This window comes from Saccoglossus kowalevskii, chromosome 8 (genome assembly GCF_978046115.1).
Source record: "Saccoglossus kowalevskii chromosome 8, keSacKowa6.1, whole genome shotgun sequence".
Lineage (NCBI taxonomy): Eukaryota > Metazoa > Hemichordata > Enteropneusta > Harrimaniidae > Saccoglossus > Saccoglossus kowalevskii.
Window position 1 is genome coordinate 20,698,726 of NC_140648.1, and position 22,984 is coordinate 20,721,709.

Genomic DNA, 22,984 nt, shown 5'->3' on the forward strand with positions numbered 1-22,984 from the left:
TGACTGTTATGTTCAAATAAATTACATAACATCTCTGGAAAAAGTGAAAAGATCTGATGAGTGCCTTCTTATTAATTAGTACTCGTTTGATTGATCAGACTGATGTCAGAATTAAATCAATGAAATATACAAATTTGCATATAATAATGTAGTTGCTGTTGTTATTGTTTTAAATGGTCGAGAAATCGTGACGCCCAGGAAATTATAGATGATATAAAAACATCTAAAGATGTTCTAAAACTATTTCATATCTGACTGTGTGATTTGTTAGTTATATAAAATATATTTTAAACATGTTTTTACAAAGAATAATTAGATATACTTATAAATATTATTATATAAAAATATAAAAAAGTTCATTTTGAGCAACTTATTCAAAAAAAAATATTCCTCAATCATTCTCAGATTCGGAATGAGTATAAGATGCGTTGGTTATGACCTGCTGACTTATTTTCTGTGTAGGGGTTTCACATTTTGTTGCATCATTATTTTTATGAAAATTTGTGAACTTCACCTTTCTCGCACTTTTTGGGCCGTCTTCTTTTGGAGTGGGTGTTGCCAGTAACAAACTTGCCTTGCACATACTTCTAGTATTTATTCTTACACTTTCGATTGACAGAAAGAGCAACATACATAACGTGAATTGCCCTAATCTATAAAAGTCCCTAGGCCAGCTTATTTTATTTTAGTCATAATCTTTGCTAGCGGGCGATATTTGAATCCACTGTTGGCTGTATTCCGAAAATAAAACATAGTTGAACTCTGGTGACCTTGCCCTTTGTTATATAATATAATTCCCTTTATCATAGTTTGTTTCAATATAAATATGCATTGTCATAATTAATTTTGAATACAAACAAGTTTTGGGGTTGAACCAACAGTGGGGAATCAGTCTACCGAATGTCCTTAAAAGATGTAAATATCTTACAAAAACATTGGTGCCTTATTTGTTTAATTATTTTAAGGAACATAATTTCCAGCTTTATTGAAAGTAATTGAGATATTTTAGAATAAAAACAAATGTCTCATTGCAAAAAAAAGTGCTGCATTTAGATGTGAATAGATTCATAAAACATGCAAGATAACAGAAAAATTTAGCTGGCTTTAGTTCAAGTATTTTGTACAGGTGTCTGTCAAAAATGAATGATTCACTGAGACAAATATGAACTGCCTCATTGTGTGACTACTGTATTATATGAAAAGTAAAAAACACCCTTTATGAATAGCTATCATGTTGCAAGCTCTGCTTTGTATGCAAATCAACTTAAATAGTTGGTTCCAGTGGAGGGAGAAGTCAACAGTACTGTTGCCTCCTGAGAATCTACATCTTCAAACACTGCAATCTCTGAAGTGCGTTTTTAAACTAGTATCATAAAAACTCTATCATTCTGTTCTAATAGCTGAAACATATTCCTGTGAATTTTCATTTGTCGAATGAACTGTTTGTCAAATACAGAATACATATATTTTAGAATAATTTTCTTTTTAAAATGTGGATGAAATGTTTTGCTTTTAATGTATTTTTTATGTATTGTTTTTGATTTGATAACTTTTGACTAAACAGATTTTCTATTAGCTTCAGATCTCGATCAAAGTTTGGCACCCAGTTCATAGCAGGGCTTATATTAATTTTCTGACATCTTGTTTTCTGTAAAGATTTTATTGGTAGGTTTGCAAATGTGTATCAGACTGTGCAATCTCTCCATGAGTTGGTTTTGAAACCCAGTATGGGATTCTGAGATACATTACCAAGGATATTATTACAAGATAAATCATTTGCTTCATTGAACACATACAACAATGCATATTTCCACTGAGATCAGTGACCTTTGATGTGTATCACCAGTGATCAGTCAAGTAGAAACAGTCAAATTATTTTATCAGATTTTCTCAATTGTTGCATGATATTTTCATACAGGACATCTGTTGTTCAAACTCAGGGAAGACTTTATACTGATGAATAAGGTGACCAAGTTTGATAAAGTTTGGAATAGAATTAGTAAAGTTATTATGCACACAATAACAATTATTAACGACGACGACGACAACATCAACAACGACGACGACAACGCCGGACAAATTTTTTCCCTTAATATACCTTTCCCTTCCATCTTTGATGGTACGGGCAAGGTAAAACGATGTGGTATTTAAAGGGCCAGCGAACGGTGCATAACAAAGAACGTGAAACCGCAGTCAATTGTTGTTTTAGTTGCCAGACTCGCATAGTTGAGTTGCAAGGCGGCATAACACATCCAGTCGTAGTGCCAATGAAAACCAATGTTAGTATGAAAACATTTCCATACCATAGAGTGCACACGTGATGTTATATTACTATTACTTATGCCAGAGAGGGGGGGATAGAGGGACTGTGCTGACGCTCATCGTATAACCTACTGCTCAAAAAATTAGGTGGACAACCGGGTGACAACGTTACAAAAAAAGCCGCAGCATCAACACGTTAGTTACTCCTTACATGTCAGCTCACAGGTCACCGATTATTAAATATTTTGTAATATAAAATCTATTTTGAAATTAAATTATACAAAACGGTTATATTATGGTCTCGGTAACAATGATCGTGGTCATGGTATCCTTTTCGCGATCCTCCGTCTCCCTTTTGTCGTCGATGGCGTACTTTTCCTCACAGCGCGCAACGACATGATGATACATATATATACTTAACTATTAAAAATTAACTTAAATTTTTGTTTCGTTTTGATTTTTCCCCTGTTACATAAAATTAAAATATTTTTTTTTAAATATATAGGAGAAAGAGAATATTAATGTATAGTGATCTGTAGAGATTTGTGATCATACATTTGTAATTTCAGAGATTTCTGTTTTTTTATAGTGAGCTTCTTTTCAAGTTCTATTTGTTTATTTACTCTTGCAAATAATTTGAATTCCACCAAAGTTAACTTTATTCTATTCTATTCCATCCACGAGTATATATATATACGATTCATTTGAGTGGTTTGTCAATTTGTCACCAGACATGAAATTTTGTTTGAGATTACTATCAGGGGTAAATACTTCTCTCTCGGGGTTCTCCACACTTGTCAGGGGGAATCACGTCTCGTCTCTCTATCGCGTCCCCTTGAGGTACGGGATCGGGGAAGTCACTTATACTTTACAGTCAAATAAGACACACACAACGAAATACGTTTCAGCTCTCGTCTTAGTCGGTCAATCGAGCACTCTATAAGACACGGCGCCCTGGGGAAAAATCTCCAAGACTATCGCAAGGCTGACCCAAGACTCTCTTAGACTGCGTCAACACTCGCCCCAAGGCTCTCCAGGACTGCCCTCGACTCGACTGCCCAGGACTGCGTCTATCGTGCTGTGCTCCCCAAGACCAACTCAAACTCTCTTTATTCATTTTCAAAACTCTAACCAATTACAAAGCAGTAAAAAGACTCTAGGGCGTAACTTTCAATCATAAAGCCAATCACACTAAGTACTGAATACGTCATATCTTTTGATTAATCGTTCACTACATTAATAACTATGAATACCAACTGTCAGAATCGCGACGGTTATCTGGTAATTAGTTCCAAATCACTGAGCCAAGTTCCGTCCAAAACATCAAATAGGCCTAAACGATGACAGACATAACACAGCAATTCGCTAATAATCAGCTAATTAAGTCGGTTAACAGATACGCAAAAACAAATTTATGACATTACATTGCAATTAATCTTAATTACATTCATTCTGCATTTGTTTTCGTAAATTGTGTACATGTAAGAAATAAACAAAGCCACCGTGTTATATAACATTTATAATTCAGTAAGTGGTAATCATTAGACAATTAGGGTGCCTGTATGTAAATAATAATTGTTTCCCATCAACATGGAAACTATTTTTTCAGTGTGACAGCTATTGTACGAGGGATGCAGCAATGCGTTCGAATGCAGGTGATTGCAAGTTAGCAATTTTACCCCATCTCGAGATGCTAGCTCGTAATGCACTAGTTGCATGGAGTGGGGGATAAATTTATAACTGAACACAGGCATTGTTGTTTGCTGGAAATATCTAAGCATAGCCTATAAAACACGTGCATTGTTGTCAAAACACCGAGTCCGGTAGAAGCACTAAAAATACCACCACCCCCCCCCCCCGCCCTGCTCGTAATTTCAAATAAAATTTGAGCATTCTGGTTTTGACTGTTCTTCGGAGAATGAACTTACTTTGCAGAACACGGTGAGCGAGTGAAAGATCGTGACCGACGGAGGACATAATACCATTATAACAATTTTATGTGTGATGTTTTATATACCGAAACCTTCAATAACCGGAAATAACCGGCTGTAACCTGACCTATAAACTGACCTGACCTGACCTACAACCTGCGCTTTGATGCTGTCGTGCACGTGTACTACCATGCATCTTAGACAGTCCTTAAATGTCGTGTAAGGCACGGTATAACGCGTGGCGTCCTGACTCACAGCTTCCAAATGTGCGTCATGGTCACCTCGTGATGTATCCTATCAAATTAAAAATACGCACGATGTGTAGAACGCTGTTTGAAAGCTGGATTTAGAAAGTCGTGTGAAAACTACTTGACATACATATTGCGTGTCATTAATCATACTAACAACCTTTCAACGTGCCTATGTATTTGCTATATTAAATCACGTGAGTTATATGCTTGTAGGCTTGGTTCCTTTCTCCCACGCCAGGTAAAAAAATAATTAACTAGTTCATGAATTAATAATTATTCAACAGACAAAGAACTGTATAATAAGTAGTAATTAATTATATGTTCTAAATAAATCCCTTTCCCCCAAATGCCGTAATAGGAGTGTTAAACGTTAACTCGCCCGCTCAGCTTGGTAATTTATGGCTCTGCGTTTCCATTTGCGCATGCGCTCTGACATTTTATTATCGTGAGGTGAAAGTGTTCTTTTCAGGCTGACATCACCTGATCGTTCGTCTGCAGTGGTGCTTAACAAAGAACTCAACACGTCGGTCTAGCGTTCAGTTAAAATATATAGCATATCACAGGCATTATTCTTCAAAGTCAACAATCAGCGACGTATACGCCGGTAAGTAAGTTGCGTTTAAACTGGTAATTATGAAGGGTCGGTGATGCATGGTTAGATGAGCCCGCTAGTCGGTTAGTTGAGGCCGGCCTGGGTTTTCACGTTCCGCCCTTCCGATCATTTGGAATTTAGCCGGATTTAACCCTATTACTATCAAAACTTATTTTTAGCTGACTACTATATCGTGCAAAGCTGCAATATTTTGTTCATCGCGGTGCTTACTACTGCGACGTGTTATGGTGTGTAATTATACAGTGATACAGCATGTGCAGTGCTGCCGCTTGCTAAGTGTCGGACTGTAGTAGGCGAGGTGCCGATGCGTTGTACATGCTTTATGACAGCCTCGGCTCAAATGTTTGACCGCGTCACGTGATTTTCTGCGTACGTAAATATGCCGGTAATTTTCACGTTATTTATGTGCTGCTCTAATAGTACTAGTACTTGTAGCCATGTGTAAATTTTCAAAATGTAAATATTCCGTTACCGGGCTGGAAAATGATGTGTGGAATGTATCGCGGCTGGACCTGGTTCTTTGTTTCAAATGCAATAGTACTTTGGCTTCAGTGAGTGTGTGCGTTGTCGTACTACAACATCCGTCTGGCCTTGTTTTTATTTACCGCCTCTCTCTGGATTTGAAGTAGCATGCAGCTAACGTCTACACACTTGTGGTGTCACATGTGTAATAATTGGTATTGATTGATTTAATTCTTGAATACCAGTAAGGTTTTCTTTCTTATCTTAATAAAATAAGACCCTATCTACTTGAAAAAACAAACAATACAATAAATATGAAAAATAATTAACTATTTGATCAAAGGTATACTATATGCATTTATTAGCAATTCATCTGGCGGTCGGTGTGATATGTATTTGCAAGGCAGGTGTCAATGCTTGTTTTATTATTACGTATTTTTTTACTATTATTTACTTGGCATAATTTTATTATATTCTCCTTGGTTATAACAAGGGCGGCTGTTTTCTAAATTCACGTTTACTGCATTCACGCGTTTTTACACGTGCTTTCATGAATTCTAGAACTGTTTTGGGTGTAAAGTTTCAATGTACCTGATCATGGACTCTTTGAATACCAAGGTCAACTTTTGTGATCTTTTACAAAATAACCCTGTAAAATGTGTCGTGTAGTCGATTTAAATTAAGTCCAACTGCTTTTACAAAAAGGTATAAAAATGTTGGCGGAACAATTTGTGGTGTTCAAAATGATTACAGTTTGTATCGGATGTCAACGTCTAGTTTGTGTGACCAGAGTTGAGCTGAATCTGTCATCTGGTCTTGATTATGGTTATGATCGACGTCTCCCGGACGCAGACGAAACTAACTGTCAGTGAATGGAACCGTTGTTTGTAACCCCAGCTCGGTATGTGCGGCGTGGACAACTTCAATTGAAGGGCGTAAAAATCGGACTCGATCGGTCGGTGTTTGACCTTGAGGCTACACCCCCCCCCCCCCCGATGACGCGTGCGCGCCGGCAGTTCATAATGAAACAATTTTACTCAATATTGAATTTGTGCTAACCATAAGTTGTTTGTAGTAATCTCAGTTACGCCGTTTTTGTAAATTGTATTTATACACTTGAAATAAAGTCAGGGAACTACTGTAAAAGCATTAATGATTATTCGCTGGTTTTTAAATTTTTATATTTTCGCCGATGAGAAAAATCTACTGAATTAAATCCACATGAACATTCTTTCTCTTTATGAATATAAAACTCAGTACAATTACTCAAAACATCAAAATAGTGAAATTAAATGTCAGTGAAAATAAATGGTTTCACAGTAGTCATAAACTGTACTCCTAGATTCACTCGATGTACCCTGCTCAATCTGAGCTGTCCGTCGTCATGGGCCCTATTAAAATGATTGTCGGCTAGCCTTTTCGTGAACGTAGATTATGGTTTTCCGAACTGAACAAAAGCTGAAGAATCTATTCAGACTGAAGCTTGTATAGGTACACTGAATAGACTTGCTACGAACACGCCAGCAAACAATTCACAAACTTGAAAGGACTAGGTCCAAAAATGGGCATATAGGTTGGTTTACACAACGCAGCGCACCAGGCAAGGCATGCATTGCCCCCGAGTTGTGTGCTATAATCGCGTGTCGCTTTTTACTATAATATGGGCTTTCATTCTTTATTATTATTATTTCACGCTTTTATGAGCCCAACGACAATCTCTCTTTTTCTTAGATTGTCTGCATTCTCAAATATACAATATACAATAAACAAATAAATAAATAAATATCTACATTTAAGTAAAATACCAAACAAGACGTGGTAAACGTACTAGTATTCACGGGAGGGAACTTTCTATAAATAGAACCTTAGTTAGCATGTTTAGCAAGGCGTAACTTTAATTTATTAAAAAATGTAACATAATTAAAGAATCCAACAGTCACCAACGTTTTGGTTTTAATCTTAGTACAAAAGTGGAAGGGGGAAAAAGCTGTATGGGCGCATATCCGTGGAATCCGTGTTAAAACATGGGGAAATATAGGCAGTATTCAGAATAACAACCATAATTAGTATTTATGACGATTACGTCATGATTTGTTTATACATGTTAACAAAGAATCCCATTCGATTCAATTTTTATTCAGGTTCAGTTTGACCCATTGTTTGGGTGAAAAGTAGATGCCCATAACGTTTTACTTTTTACGATTATTGCTAATAAACACTACACAAGTCTTATTGTTATAGTCTGATGTTATGTTTTTATGGCGGTCAACTACCTTGAGCGCCGATGTTTGTAAATCAATATTGCTTTGCCAATAGAGTATCCACTAAAGCACTCTGTGAAATACTGGCAGTACGAAAGTACAATCAGGTACACACGACCGATTGCCTTGAAACATTTGACTCATTTTACGACGTTTGTTATAATAAATACCTGCCGTGTGACATGCGGCAGAACTATTGTGGAGCGCGGGGCATCGTTACATGCGTGGGGGTTACATGCGATTTGGGGGGGGGGGGTTAATCTCGTAACAAATTTCGTCAGTCGAAGAGTTTCATGTATTAACAGTTTATGTAGATGTCAGCTCAGGTTCGTTGTCCAGGATCACCGAGCAGATCGTCTACTTTTCACAAGGCCGTCGTCCATTGCGCGTGCGTGATCTACAAATGCAGTTCCGTGTTTCGTCATTTACAGTACCCCTCTTGACCTTCAAATTAGGACAAGGTCACCCAACTAAATATTGTCTGCATCCTTTACAGTCCACCATTCACTGTCGTATTCAGGTAACTGAAACACCATGCCGGTCCATACCCGAAGTCAGAAGAGCACGAAATCGGAATCGCGTGTTGAAGGCAAAGGGAAACAGAACATGGAAGAAAACAAAAGAAAGGGAGGTGAATGGGGGCGTGCATGGTAAGCATTGACAGTATCAAAAACGTAGATGTCAAGTATTTGTTTTCACTTGTTTAACGTTGGATCACGGGTTCGTATTTCGGAATGGAATCGCTGATACGACTGCTAGTTACCTTATGGGACAAAAAAGTTATAATGGGACACGACGCGCGATATACTATGTTAATGACAGTTTATAAATGCGTGTATTTTAATCATGTGGAACTAGACTCATTAATATTTTGTTTGCCCATGCTCAACCAGAAATCACTTCTAATGGGACTGGAGGGTGCAATAGTGACGACGAACACGTATATTATATATTTTTTTTAATTCTCGTTTGATACTGAGTGTTTATGACCAATTATGACTTATCATAAATTTGAAAGTAAACCAAATATTACACACACGCAGTAATTGGTATTTACGTACAAAAGCGACCAGCGCGCATGTGTAAAATTATCTTGTGTCGTAAAACGTTTTCTTTCTTTTTTTTTAGTTCACGATATTGTCATAATCCAATGTATTTATTAACATGCAGTATTATAACAATACACATTTTCTCCATATAGAACTTTAAAATGAAAATTCCCAACGGAACATCCGTGGTTACGTACTGAAAATATAATACATATAGGATATGATTCTTTGTCTAGATCCGACAAAAAAAACTACAATCAAAACATTATCGTTTGTCCTGTCAAATGCAGTTGGTCCATATTGTATCTTTGTCATTTCACTATAAATACTTATGTTGATAACATAGCTACTTTTTCATGCGTCTGTGATGTTTCATTCCAGGGAAGTTGACTTATTCTCGTACATTGGTGTGTGCGGTCTGCTCATGTTTGCCCCAGTCCTGGTTGTGTATTTCTTTGTGTCCTGTGATAAGTACCAGTGCGCCCTAAGTGGGCCATTGCTTGACGTTTTCAGCGGCAAAGCAACTCCATACGATATATGGATGAAGGTGCCTTATATGACGTCACAAGCCTGGAAAGTAGGACTTGTATGGATTTCGTTCCAGGTATGTTTTTTTTTATTCTTAGCCATATTGTAATGCTCTTTGCTATACAGCGCATGAATTTGTTTTATCACATCAATGAAACAATTATTTTCCCGTTTTTTTTTTTTTAATACATATCTTTGAACTTGAGGGACTTTGATAGTAACGTATAGTTTTGATTTATTGCTGTGGCGAACTCAATGAAATTTTTGATGTGCTTCTAATATATTGAATACAGTATTTCATATTTGAGATATATGCCTTCAATACCTTCTGCGTATTCTTTGATTGTTATGCGACTAGCCATACGTGTTTACAATCGTAGCAGTTATGGACTCAGAGTTTTAGCCTGATTGATTCATGGTGACTCAATCGTATAGCTTCTAGAAACAGAGATCACCCTGTAACAGTTAATTGTTCAATCATCCAACAATAGAAATTTATTTAATCTCATTGAAATCAAGCAGTACAATGGTACTAATGCAGTCAAGGAAAATTTACATAAACTAGACGATTAAATATGCACAATAAGATTGTGTTAAATAAGTAGGATATATTACAATAATGAACAATAAATGTAAAATTATTCCAGTAATTGCAAACAAAAATTATAGATGCATAAAAAGCACTGGTATGAATACATTCTGGTTGTCTCTAAATTTGTTTAACATATTGTGCTTTCCTCGCATCATTTCTCAACTTATTCCAGATGAAAAGTGCCTAATATCTAAATGAGTGTAGTCCATGTGTAGTGGTACTGACACAGGGCACACGACGCTATGCCCACTTGAATGCATGGTACTGTTTCTTTATTCGTTATTAAAACACTAATGTATGTAGCAGCATGCACGGTATGAAAACATTTGGTATAAAGGTAATATAATAACCTTCAAAAACACTACCTTGGCACTATCTACCGTGGCAACGTTGTGCATATATTGTGGGTTACGTACATGTATACATGTATATTTATTTGTACCATAGTCGTCTTGAAATTGAAACCATGGGATAACAAGATCAAAGTACCGACAAATTTGAATATGTGACTTAAACTGATTACAAATTAATAAGTTACACGTATTCACCGTGACAATTTGATTGGATGAAGGTTAGCAACACGTAGTACAAATTAAATTAGAGTCACGTGACGGTTATCATAGTGTTACTACACGTGACCCTAATTTTTTTAAATACTAGTCATAGCAGCACTACCGAATGTAATTCTTAAGCGTACCTTGCGAACAACTGGTACTGGCATTCGCTGGTAAAACCACCGTGATACTGTGGTAAAACGTCAACTTAGTGGTCTTTCCTATACTTTAGTTCCGTACTCCTGATTTGACTGCTGGTCTTCGTGGACTGCTCCCACTTCGATTGCTAGGTGCACAGAATATTATTCTTCATTTTAACTGTTTTACCTCAATAGAGGCGATGTATACTCCACGATTTGAACGATCGATATTGTTTTGATTTTCAAGGTCCCGGATCACGTGACGCACCGCCTGTGTCAATTTATAGTCATTGCGTATTACTATTTATACATCTTGCAATGTTTGATCTTGTTTTTATACTCGTATAATGGGGTAGTAAATTTTGAATTGACAGGTAGTCCAGTGTCTGTGTGGCAGCCGTGTAGAATCATACCTCGCATTTCCTCCTTGCAGTCTGCTCGTTTATACTAAGTAAATTTACATATGTGATTAAAATCATCATTTTTATCACCCTTGTCACCGTGATTTCGTCGGTAAAAAAAAACTGTTTCCACAAGTGTTAAAACTTATTGAACTTTTCATACAAAACAGTTTGAAACAACGAACAATGCTTTGAACAGACTTAACAGTTCTCATCTAGAAGCAAAATTATAAATAATCTTGGTTTTAGTATGAATGCCTCTAACCAATCACATTTAGAATTAATGACATGATGATGCACGATTATGTAGGATTTCTGATCACGTGATAATGTTCAACAATTTAACTATGCATTTGCGCGTAGACCTTAGAAAACAATTCTAAGGTCTATGATTTGCGAAAGCTTGTTGCAATATCTTTATATCTAAAAACTTTTAAAAAAATAAGCCGTTACAAATTATGTGGTTTTTATGAGAATGTGCAATAACTGTGAGTAAACAGTGAAATCCGGCAAAATAAAAAATTGACGGTTGTCGAAGAGAGCGCCATTATTTTAAAATTGTATTGCCTATACACACCAGTAACATGATTACTTTGCATAACTTAGTCCCAGATAAAATTGTATTGCCTATACACACCAGTAACATGATTACTTTGCATAACTTAGACCCAGATAAAATTGTATTGCCTATACACACCAGTAACATGATTACTTTGCATAACTTAGACCCAGATAAAATTGTATTGCCTATCCACACCAGTAACATGATTACTTTGCATAACTTAGTCCCAGATAAAATTGTATTGCCTATCCACACCAGTAACATGATTACTTTGCATAACTTAGACCCAGATAAAATTGTATTGCCTATCCACACCAGTAACATGATTACTTTGCATAACTTAGACCCAGATAAAATTGTATTGCCTATCCACACCAGTAACATGATTACTTTGCATAACTTAGTCCCAGATAAAATTGTATTGCCTATACACACCAGTAACATGATTACTTTGCATAACTTAGACCCAGATAAAATTGTATTGCCTATACACACCAGTAACATGATTACTTTGCATAACTTAGTCCCAGATAAAATTGTATTGCCTATACACACCAGTAACATGATTACTTTGCATAAATTAGTCCCAGATAAAATTGTATTGCCTATACACACCAGTAACATGATTACTTTGCATAAATTAGTCCCAGATAAAATTGTATTGCCTATACACACCAGTAACATGATTACTTTGCATAAATTAGTCCCAGATAAAATTGTATTGCCTATACACACCAGTAACATGATTACTTTGCATAAATTAGTCCCAGATAAAATTGTATTGCCTATACACACCAGTAACATGATTACTTTGCATAACTTAGACCCAGATAAAATTGTATTGCCTATACACACCAGTAACATGATTACTTTGCATAACTTAGACCCAGATAAAATTATATTGCCTATACACACCAGTAACATGATTACTTTGCATAAATTAGTCCCAGATAAAATTGTATTGCCTATACACACCAGTAACATGATTACTTTGCATAAATTAGTCCCAGATAAAATTGTATTGCCTATACACACCAGTAACATGATTACTTTGCATAAATTAGTCCCAGATAAAATTGTATTGCCTATACACACCAGTAACATGATTACTTTGCATAACTTAGTCCCAGATAAAATTGTGTTTATATTTCTACAAAAGTCAGAAATTGATATTAAATAGCACGGTTGCCACAAACAATTATTTTTAACGTTTTGTTGTACGTTTTCGGGTAAAAATAAATTAGAGGAAATGTCCATGCACAGTGAGACTAATGACCACAAAGTTGGATGCTGCCTGTGGCGCTGTAAAGCGCAATAACTCGTGCATGTGAAGGAGATTGAACTAGCCTAGGAAGTAGAAATGTTTCATTTTCGGCCTTCGCTTGGACGCAGTAGCAACAGATGTTACGATTTCTCGTATAACATGTATAATATTAGAAATAGCAGGACATAAGAAGTGGTTGCCCATCAAACAAATCCCCCTGACTTACGCTTCTCGTATAATTTTGATTGTTTAAGTAGGCAGAATTAGAGACGTCGATTTCGAGGAGAACAACAGGAGAAAAAACATTGAAACACTGATCTTGAAAAACATCTTATGGAATTTGGTAAAATGAAATTCACATTTTATAGACAAAACAAATGTAAAAACGAAGGGAATCGTGGCTGCAACATTTTTAGTCACCTATACAGTCACATAAAGACCGACCCTTTCAGCACTCTGACAAGCTGACTCATCTCGATTTTGAGGGATAGCATTGTGACTATAACGGTATCTACAAAATCAGTCCTATTGGAGGGCACGTTGTAACCAAATGAATCCGATAATATAACTAGCCAATTAAATGGCGCATTCATTCAAAATGCATTTACTCAAATGATTCACTGTAAAAACGTTTATTTTCACCGACGTTTAAAGCGGGGAGTCGTTACCTGTGCATGCATCAGATGGCCATAGCGTGTCATTGTTTACAAACAAGCGTCTACCCATGAGCCTTTGCGTTGTTAGCGTGTGTTATCGTCGCTTGGGACTCAATTCCCGCGCGTGCGCTGGTGTCGATCCCCTGCTTTAATTTAACTATTTTTGATGTCATGGGAAATTTCACTGGGATTCACAAACTTGGTTAGGAAACAATGAGTTATATTGCTACTCTACAAGTTCTTGTGGATTTAATTTTCGGGATTGACTTATAAACAAAAATAGCAAAATTAAAAACCGTCGAATAATTAACGCGTCTGTGATGCGGGAGTGAAAATGACAACTGATGATGCATAATAAATGCTTCACTGAGATCAACTTGATTTCATGACGTCATATTAAATTAACGTTTATTTCTAGGCACTTCTCTACAACGTTCCGGATGTCCTTCATTACATCATTCCAAATTACAAAGGCGGTATCCGTCTAGGGTCAGTAACTCCGGCAGGGAACCAAATGTGGTACCAAGTGAATGGACTCCAAGCTTGGACCATCTCGCATATAGTCTGGTTTGCTAATGCCTTCTACTTCAACTGGTTCTCGCCGACCGTTATCTTCGATAACTGGGGTGGTCTTCTCTGGGTGGCAAACATTACTGGCAATTTCGTCTCTGTTTTCGCCTACATCAAAGCAAAATTCTTCCCCACCAATGCCGAAGACTGCAAGCGCAGCGGGAATATCTTCTATGATTTCATGATGGGTGTAGAGCTTAATCCCAGAATCGGCAAATGGTTTGATTTCAAGTTATTTTTCAACGGTCGCCCGGGAATTGTAGCGTGGACTCTGATCAACCTGTCGTTTGCCTGGAAACAGTATGAACTGTATGGTCACGTGACCAACTCTATGATTTTAGTGAATATCCTTCACTGTATGTATGTGGTTGATTATTTCTGGAACGAATCCTGGTACTTGCATACTATTGACATCTGTCACGATCACTTTGGTTGGTACCTGGGATGGGGAGACTGCGTCTGGCTGCCGTATCTTTACACTTTGCAGGTAAGTCTCGGAGAGCTGAGGGGCGTCGCGTGCGTGATAGTGAGAGGGGTTGTGTGACTGGTTAATTAACACATTTTACAAATAAAAAAAAAAGGATCGATGTTTATTCTTGTTGAAACGTGTACTGCATATTATTTCAAATTTTAACAGGACAAACACAGAGCCAGACTGCAGTGATTGAAAGAAGTTTGGTTGAAAAGTTTGAAGTCAGGGAACTTTACCAGCACATTTCATTTCCCGAATTAATTGTGAAGATTTTCACACCTAAATCTACAAAATGCTAAACCTACTGTCTCCTTTCTGTAGACGTAACGATGGGGACTTAATTTTGTTGACACAGTTTTTTGTTCACGTATGTAACGTATTCTGACCACGCTGTTTACATCAAAACGTGCCACCCTAATATTGACCACCAATAATGTACATTTTTTGCAGGGACTGTATCTTGTTTACAACCCCATTGTGTTACCGCCTGTTCATTGCGCTGTTGTGCTGACGCTCGGCTTGCTTGGTTACTACATTTTCCGCGCTGTAAACCACCAGAAAGATTGGTTCCGGAGCCACGATGGGGACTGCTTGATTTGGGGCAAGAAACCTGAATATATCCAATGTAGTTACGTTTCATCGGACGGCACAGAACGACAGAGTAAGCTGCTGGTGTCTGGGTGGTGGGGCGTCAGTCGTCATATGAACTACACCGGTGATTTGATGGGGTCGTTGTCCTACTGTCTGTGTACAGGGTTCGGCCACTTGCTGCCTTATTTCTATATTATTTATATGACCATATTATTGGTGCATAGGTGCATACGCGATGAACATCGTTGTAGATGCAAGTACGGCAAGGACTGGAACCGGTACACCGCACGCGTGCCCTACAGATTACTACCGGGAATATTTTAGTATGTTTTTGAACCAGGTGTTATTCATAGTAACTAGTTTGTTTGCTTTTTCTGAGATGCTGAAATGTTCGAGTTACGGACATCGAGTTACGAGCATCGAGTTACGAAAATGTGGGCGTTCATCAAAAAAAAATGTATGTTGCCTATAACACAAAGTTTATTGAACACAGAGTTACAACTTGGACAAGGTCTCGCAAAAGTGGGTGTGGTTTCTAAAATATGGGCGTGGTCATTTTTGTAACTCGAACATTTTTGTCCGTAACTCGAACTATTAAGCACCTCGACTTTCATCACCATGATGCCATAAATCATGTTCGACATTATTCATAATTTTAAAATTGACATATAAATTTCATGACATCAGTACGTTTATCGCCACCTATTACTCACTGATACCTTTTCTTTTTCCCCTATATTTTTGTCATAATCAAAAGTTATCACTTGCAACTTGAATTTAACTGAATCGGTTTGTTTTATAAAATGTTTTTTCTCAACACTGTGTTAGAACACTGGAAACGTGTTCTTGCTATGTTTTTTTTTCAACGGGTATTTGATGTTTAACCAGTTACACATTTTAATATTTGATTCTCTCGCTTGCACTCTCGATATTCTGAGTGCAGAGTTTTTTCTTCTTACTGTAAAATACTTTATTTTAGCTGGAATTAATTTTCACTGAAAAGACTTTTTGGGTGACTTGTATGGAATTTATTTTCACTGATTTTTGATGAGTTGAATGTAAAATATAAAAAAAGGTATATTTGCTAAATTTAATTTTCACTGAATCATTCTTTTAGTGAAAATAGCAAAAATTAATTCCAAGCGAAAATGAAGTATTTTACAGTAATACACCTTTCCGTTATATCGCGCCCTCTAGCGGCTTATCACTTTTATGACATCAAAATGGCGTAGATTTGTGTTAGCAATGTTGTTCAGATAGACCACTATTTTCGTTCGTAGTAGAATACATCAGACCTCTCGAGCACTTCATTAAAAAACAAACGATTACATACAAAAACAATATAGACGCTACGAACATCGTCCTACTCCCACATACGTCACATACTGGTTTCGCCGCTAGAGGGGCGCAACTTATCGAAACGGTGTCACGCGAAATATCTATCAAACGTGGGTCTAATCTTCGAACTTTACCAGTATTCAAATTGAAGAGAAATTTAATTTGTAGAATGTTAAGTTAGCACGCATATGCTGGTAAATATTTGAACAACGTTTTGTATACGTCCATCTTCACAAAATGCATTTACGTGATAGTTGTATCAACACCGTAGAGTAGAATCAAGATCAAGTATAACTGATGCACGTGGGGCTCAAATACATGTACTTGTAATCCAGACTAAATTATTATCGTATAATATTCGCATCATTACGCTTCTGCACTTTGCGTGAAATATTTCCTGTTAATGTATTTCAGTACTTTCCCTGTTTCGTAGACCAGTATTTGTAGAACCAGTCACCTGCCGTGCATGATTGTACTGTCTATTAAAGTAGCAATAGCTGTGACTTTGAACATTTTTATTTCTAAATAAAGATGAATAAATATTACCAAAATATTGTTTAATAAGCCACTACTGCGTGGGCAAAGTGACCCTACACGTGCGTAATATTACATAAAATGTGATGTATACATTAAGGGTAGAGTAGTCGCTATTTTTTCGTGGGGGCCTAGAAAACTGTGACGCACGACGCATACTATTATTGGAATGACACGTCAAATCTTATATAATAAGCCATCAGAGATCGGGGTTTAGCCTCTCAAGATAGCAGTATGTTTACCATTTCGCTCGGCAAAATTGGATTTAATTAGATGGCGTTGACCAGCCCCGCGGCCATCTTTTTCTACTTGCAAGTGATTTAATGTACAACATCGGTATATACTATGTTTTCAGTGTCCATATTTTGGCGATGACCATTACAGATTCACACAGGAAAAATTTTGGAGTTAAAAAAGATTATCGTTTCAAGTGTGCATATACTCAAAAGATTTTGCATATGCACAGTAATCATTTTCGCCAACTTGCAATGTGTGTAGAACAGTGTATATGTCTGTATGTTGTGCATGTCTGTTTTTTTGTTTTTTTGTACATACGCTATTTAAGTTATGGAATACAACTGTATCTGGTAAATTGCCCAAGATCCGTTCTATTACTTAGTTAAATGTATTTTAGTAGTTTGGCAACGCTTGATTGCAAGTTGTATCATCATTGCTTCATAACCCTGGCGTCATTACTGATAATTCTGTCGCCAGATATTTGGATAGGTGGTCAACTAATTGCTGGAATTGGAACAATTTTGTTATGTATAATGACTGTTGTATCATTATCATTATCATTATAGTTTATTTGAATAAATCAATTTCTGAACCACCACATTTTTATAGTGACTTGCATGGGATTGTAAAGTAAAATTTTCTAGTAAGTGTCGCCCTCTAACGGCGAATTGAGTGTATCACCTTCGTTCGTTTAGAAATATAGCAATATTCAACAACCGACGTCTACACGGATCCATATATCGCACTCCGTTGTATGGCTCAATTTGCTAGATTTGGTTTATTAGTTACCTCGTGTGTACATCTGGTATTTCCGAGTGTATTGTCAAATTAGCGTACACACGTCTCGTGATACCATTAAAGGGCGGTGGTCGTCACGTTATGAGACTCGTAGCGACGTATACAACGCGTGTAAAATGAATTATTTACAATAAATTCGAACACGCGCTGCGTGACGACCACCGCCCTCCAAGCGTTCGATACGAACATATAACGCTAAACGCGCCCAACTGCCAGTGCTGTCTTTATTGAAAAATCATTCTGAATAAACAAAACAAATATAGCTAGCAATTGATGCTGTCCTCTATTTTTTAAAATGCTAACATCCCATAATACCATTTTCGTTTTACCGCGTCCACTAATTTTACATTGTATACAATTGATCGTTTTACTTGTTTACATTTTAAAAAATGTGCAAAAGTTTTCAATGTTGATTTGACCATTTCGTAACAGAAATACGACGTGGACACCTTGAGCATAACTAATAGGTTGATATATACATCTAATCTCGTAGTAGTAATGCTATGAACGACTCCAGAACAATCATCGACGCCGGCGTATTAGGAGACGCGGTTCGCAGTAGATTGCAGGTACACAGCAACTGTTTTTCGCCAAATCTACGCAGTGGGGTTTTTGATAGTATTCAGTCGGTTTCACGGTGTGTTTGAATTCACGAAATAAAACAAAATCCAGTTAAACGTTGAAGTATGTGTGCTCTTTTTACAATAACTAACTGCACAAATGCAGCTGCGCATTGATATAATGGTACGGACCAGTAATTCAACAACTGATTGGATATACATTTCATAAAACGATTACGAGTCGTGTATAATTAAAATACTAAAAACAGATCTAGGTTATTCACACTGCTCCTTCAATAGAATCAATTAAGCGTTAAATAGAAGACACCTTTCACATTTTACTTATTATACTGTATTTAATCAATACTAACACCCGTGGTTTACATCTTTACTGGAGTAATTCGGACAAATTTGTATACGGATCGAATACTATACGAGATGATCACTCGAAACTGCTCGGCTGATTGGAGAATCATCTTCCAAGTGAATTGTGATACGAAATGATTAAACCTGGGGGAAAAACAATAACGTAATTTAGTATATACAGCTTACACGCTTTCGAGGTTGCGTAAACTACGATCATGTGTAAATTCTAAAAAAAAATATGTTCTCGCATTTGCAATCACCCTAAAAATTGGTTCCTGGCGTCCATCGTGAAAACGAGACAAATAAAGTATGAACGGCGTTTTGGACTTGCGCAGTTACTGACGCGAGAAATGTGTGCATGGTGCACGTACTGAATATTATAATAATGCTAGAGCTTCACTTACTTAATGATAAATAAGAAATTCACAGATAAAATAATTTGGAAAGTAGCAGCTTCTATCATTCCACGCATAATCTGCGTTTTCGCTGAAAAAATAAAGATAACCAATGAGATAATGCGTAACATAGGGCTCCATGGGAAAAGATGAAAGTTCCTCGCCAAACGCCCTCTACAGTTCAATTTTCTTTCCCATAATCCTTTGCAAAATCCAATATGGAGTTAACACAATCAACTGCCCTAATAAATATAGGAAACAAACAAACAAACTCTCTGTAAGGACCACTAACCAGTTTTCACCTCTCACCTGAGTTCAATGCAGTCTTCATTGTCTTTGTTATTCGGTTCCGATTTTGCCCAATTTGCAAACTTTTGTTTTGCTCCGTCTGACCTAAGATACACCCCTTCCTCTTGGATATCGTTGGCATCTATCCAATAGCGAGCACCTGGGTAGGCAATGTTCCATACGTCATAAGACATTGGAGGAAATATAACCCAACAGAACCCAACAGTATATTATATAGGCAGTATTCTTAAAGGGTGGTGGTCGTCACGTAGCGAGTCTTTGAATTTTACACGCGTTGTATATACGTCGCTATGAGTCCCATGCCGAACAGGACGTGGAGCGATAACCGCCGCCCTTTAATGCAACTGTTATTATTAAAAGCGATAGAAATATTATAGAACTGTTGAGTTTAGAGACAAAGTATATATCCGTTTAAAAGTTTTCTTGCTAGTGTGTGTAGCTTATGAGGGCGTGCTAAGTGATTATTGTTTTTATACCACTTGTTTTCAAATAGCTGTTTTTATTGAGGCCATGTTTATCTAAAGTGTAGATATAATCACGTGCTTTTAATAAAAAAATTTGGTGTCAATGCAACTCCGTTTTGTAACCAATTGCGTCATTCAGTTGCCCGTTGACCTTCTGAATGCATCACATATATTTATGACTTGTACTGACAATCGAACGGTGAAACCTAATTTTAAAACATTCATTTTCTTGAAAAAAAACATGAGGTAACCCTCAAATTTGCTTACATAAATATTCCATACATCGTCTCAAAGTACATATTGAAAGTTGAAAATTTTATTCCCGTTTTTCAGAAAGAATACACCCCAAGATCAAAATAGATAAATTTTAATAAGTCGCGTCGTTCAAAATGAACGCGATACTAGCCAGCCATCACGTGACCCAGGGATTTTTTCCCCCACGTGATAAACATGGTGCGTATTCTGATGGACTCACCTAACTCGTCGTTCGTGGTGTATACCCAACTGATGACAGCTTTATCTCTCTCCATATCGGGGATCCTTGCCAAACGACCACCTAGCTCCTCGCAGTATTTCAACGCCCCGAAATAAGTCTTCCGGTGGTACACTATCTCATATTGACTTACTTCGCCTTCAGTTTTCTGAAAATGGAATTTCTTCTTATTGCCCCGGGTATTGCCAAGTCAATTCTTATCTGTATTATTGTTTGTGTATCGAGGCACTAATTATCCCACAACCGACGCCCTTGGATGACATTTCTCACACAAGATGTAAGTGTGACGATGTCAGCAGCGTCTATTCTCTTTTTAGTTGCGGCTCACTGCTGGTCTTCTGTCTAATCAAACAAACGGGTTTCACGTGCGCGCATGTCTATATAGCATGGCAACGATGTGTGATTTGATCCCACGTTGAAGTACCCTTAGCTATGCAGGAACGTGGGAATCTGTCTTTTGCGTTGACATGTTCTTCCGCGTAAACAAAAAAAAAAACAGTGCGCAGTTTGCATTGGGGTATAAAACAATATCTTATTTTGAACTGGGTGCAGTGAACTCTGTCAAACAAACTAGGGCGAAACAAACGCGTTCAGCAAAGAATAACATATTTTTTGAAACGTGGTGTTCCTGGTTATGTATACATATACAGAGAGAGCGCGATAACCCTATGTCTAACTTTATATAAGTTAGTTGGACCAGCACCAAAGAATACTAAACAACGTTAGTCCGAAGTTCACAGAGTCGACATAAATAGATATATACGCAAAGAGCTTTTGTGTCCGATGAAGACGAAGTTATCGTCTTAAAGACTAATGTATGTACTACATATGATGCTAATGGGATAGCTTCTGATTCGTGTAGTTTACCTATACATCTAGTACGCTAAAATGTATTCGCAGCCAGGTGACCTCAATAATTCGTGTATGCGTAGAGCTTATCCCTGATAAATAATCGTTATGCCCCTTGACCACATGCGACCTGTGTAAGACAACGACCAACGCGTATAATGAGCCACGTTGCCCGTTGTATGGTCTTACCGTGACGTTATACGCGACTCCGCTGCTCAACTGGGACAGCACACCCATACATATCAGCAGTAGCCAACTGTTCATAGTGGTGAATCCGACAGACAGTTTTGTATTAACTCTGACGAGTACGTGATGTATACATAATAAGTAATCCAGTCAGCGCAAACACCAGATTAAATTCCTGATTTGTCGCGATAAAGTATTCAATAACAATACGTTGTTGACTTAATTGTGTTTGTATATCTGATAGTATTTTCTGGTTTACAAGGTTGTCAAACTTTTCCGAAACTTTAAAAAAAATGAATAAAAAGGTTTGTTGCTAACATAAATTATGCAAATTTGGTGCGATATAATATGGTAAAATACACTGTTCTGTAATGTTGACGAGACGACACGTAAGATACAGATCATAAACAAACTTGCAAACCTGACATCATTGGGTCATAATCACATAACGAGGTCGTAACATTAGCAACACCCGCCACATTTATTTTCTATTGTCTATAGTTATGTTATTTATTCGTTTATTTAATTTATTTATGTAAGAAACTGTTAATACATTATTCATTATATCCCAGACACATGTCCATTACAGTTGCCACCCTTACACATTATATTGATTTGAATAATACGATTTGTCGTCGTATTCGAGCTGTCACAATACATGTATTGCACATGATATTATCGCCTGATTGTGTCATAGTAACTAATAAACACCATTATTATACACCGGTCACCGTAACGCCATAGGTTACAGCGTTTACGGGGTATTTTCATTCTACCATATTAGGAAATGCGAATTCCGAATATAAAATGATTACGCGCGTAAGCGTCCTCTAATGAAAACAAACATGGCTGACACCAGGATTTGAAGGTCTCCACACAAAGAAGTTACCATGATGGGTGAAAAGATGTATAATAAAAAGGTTATTACAAGGATACCGCAACGTAGGCGCTCAGACAATACGCCGTCACATCGACCTCCGCTGGGCGTCGGTCGATACTCCCGCTGTACTATCTTCGTACACACTTTTCGGTATCCTCGTAATAAACTCATATTCTTTAATTGTTTTCACACGAATTCGCAAGATTATGGCGTACATGGTTCTCACAAAATTATTTCAAGTGATGTCAATTTCTCTAAATCTCACGAGACAGTGTTTTTTGTGTGTGATATAACCCGTTGCGAGGGTACATGTTTGCGTTTCTTCTGTCGGTGAGGTTTTTTAGCTCCGATGTCGACTTTGTCGAGCGGAGCTTATCATATGAGTGATCAGATTGTCCGTCGTCCGTGTCAATGTT

The 22,984-nt window shown here is 37.2% G+C and overlaps 2 protein-coding genes across 3 annotated transcripts; one reads left to right on the forward strand and one right to left on the reverse strand.

Moving 5' to 3' along the window:
- The first annotated feature begins 4,912 nt into the window (after positions 1-4,912).
- Positions 4,913-15,998, forward strand: LOC100376362 (7-dehydrocholesterol reductase-like). 2 transcript variants are annotated; one of them, XM_085502327.1, is made up of 5 exons: positions 4,913-5,048; positions 8,301-8,430; positions 9,211-9,433; positions 13,945-14,583; positions 15,019-15,998. In XM_085502327.1, exons 2-5 carry the CDS (start codon positions 8,315-8,317, stop codon positions 15,481-15,483), a joined length of 1,443 nt encoding a protein of 480 aa, XP_085358453.1. In that variant the 5' UTR covers positions 4,913-5,048; positions 8,301-8,314; the 3' UTR covers positions 15,484-15,998. The 2 variants fall into 2 exon arrangements, with proteins under 2 accessions (XP_085358453.1, XP_077864921.1); XM_078008795.2 differs by having other exon boundaries at positions 4,920-5,048; positions 8,277-8,430.
- Positions 15,999-18,962: 2,964 nt separating this feature from the next.
- LOC100376210 (collectin-11-like) lies at positions 18,963-21,832 on the reverse strand. The gene is made up of 5 exons (XM_002734232.3): positions 21,692-21,832; positions 20,636-20,801; positions 19,697-19,835; positions 19,397-19,478; positions 18,963-19,136 (listed from the first exon to the last, which is right to left on the reverse strand). The coding sequence occupies exons 1-4, from the start codon at positions 21,764-21,766 to the stop codon at positions 19,397-19,399; spliced, it is 462 nt and encodes a 153-aa protein (XP_002734278.1). The 5' UTR covers positions 21,767-21,832; the 3' UTR covers positions 18,963-19,136.
- Positions 21,833-22,984: the final 1,152 nt, after the last annotated feature.

Coding starts and splice junctions, on each gene's coding strand:
- LOC100376362 (XM_085502327.1), top strand. CDS start 8,315: ATGCCGGTCCATACCCGAAGTCAGAAGAGCACGAAATCGGAATCGCGT. Junction 9,434..13,944: donor TTGTATGGATTTCGTTCCAG/GTATGTTTTTTT, acceptor GTTTATTTCTAG/GCACTTCTCTACAACGTTCC. Junction 14,584..15,018: donor CGTATCTTTACACTTTGCAG/GTAAGTCTCGGA, acceptor CATTTTTTGCAG/GGACTGTATCTTGTTTACAA.
- LOC100376210 (XM_002734232.3), bottom strand. CDS start 21,766: ATGAACAGTTGGCTACTGCTGATATGTATGGGTGTGCTGTCCCAGTTG. Junction 20,802..21,691: donor GAGTCGCGTATAACGTCACG/GTAAGACCATAC, acceptor TTCCATTTTCAG/AAAACTGAAGGCGAAGTAAG. Junction 19,836..20,635: donor CACCACGAACGACGAGTTAG/GTGAGTCCATCA, acceptor TTGCCTACCCAG/GTGCTCGCTATTGGATAGAT.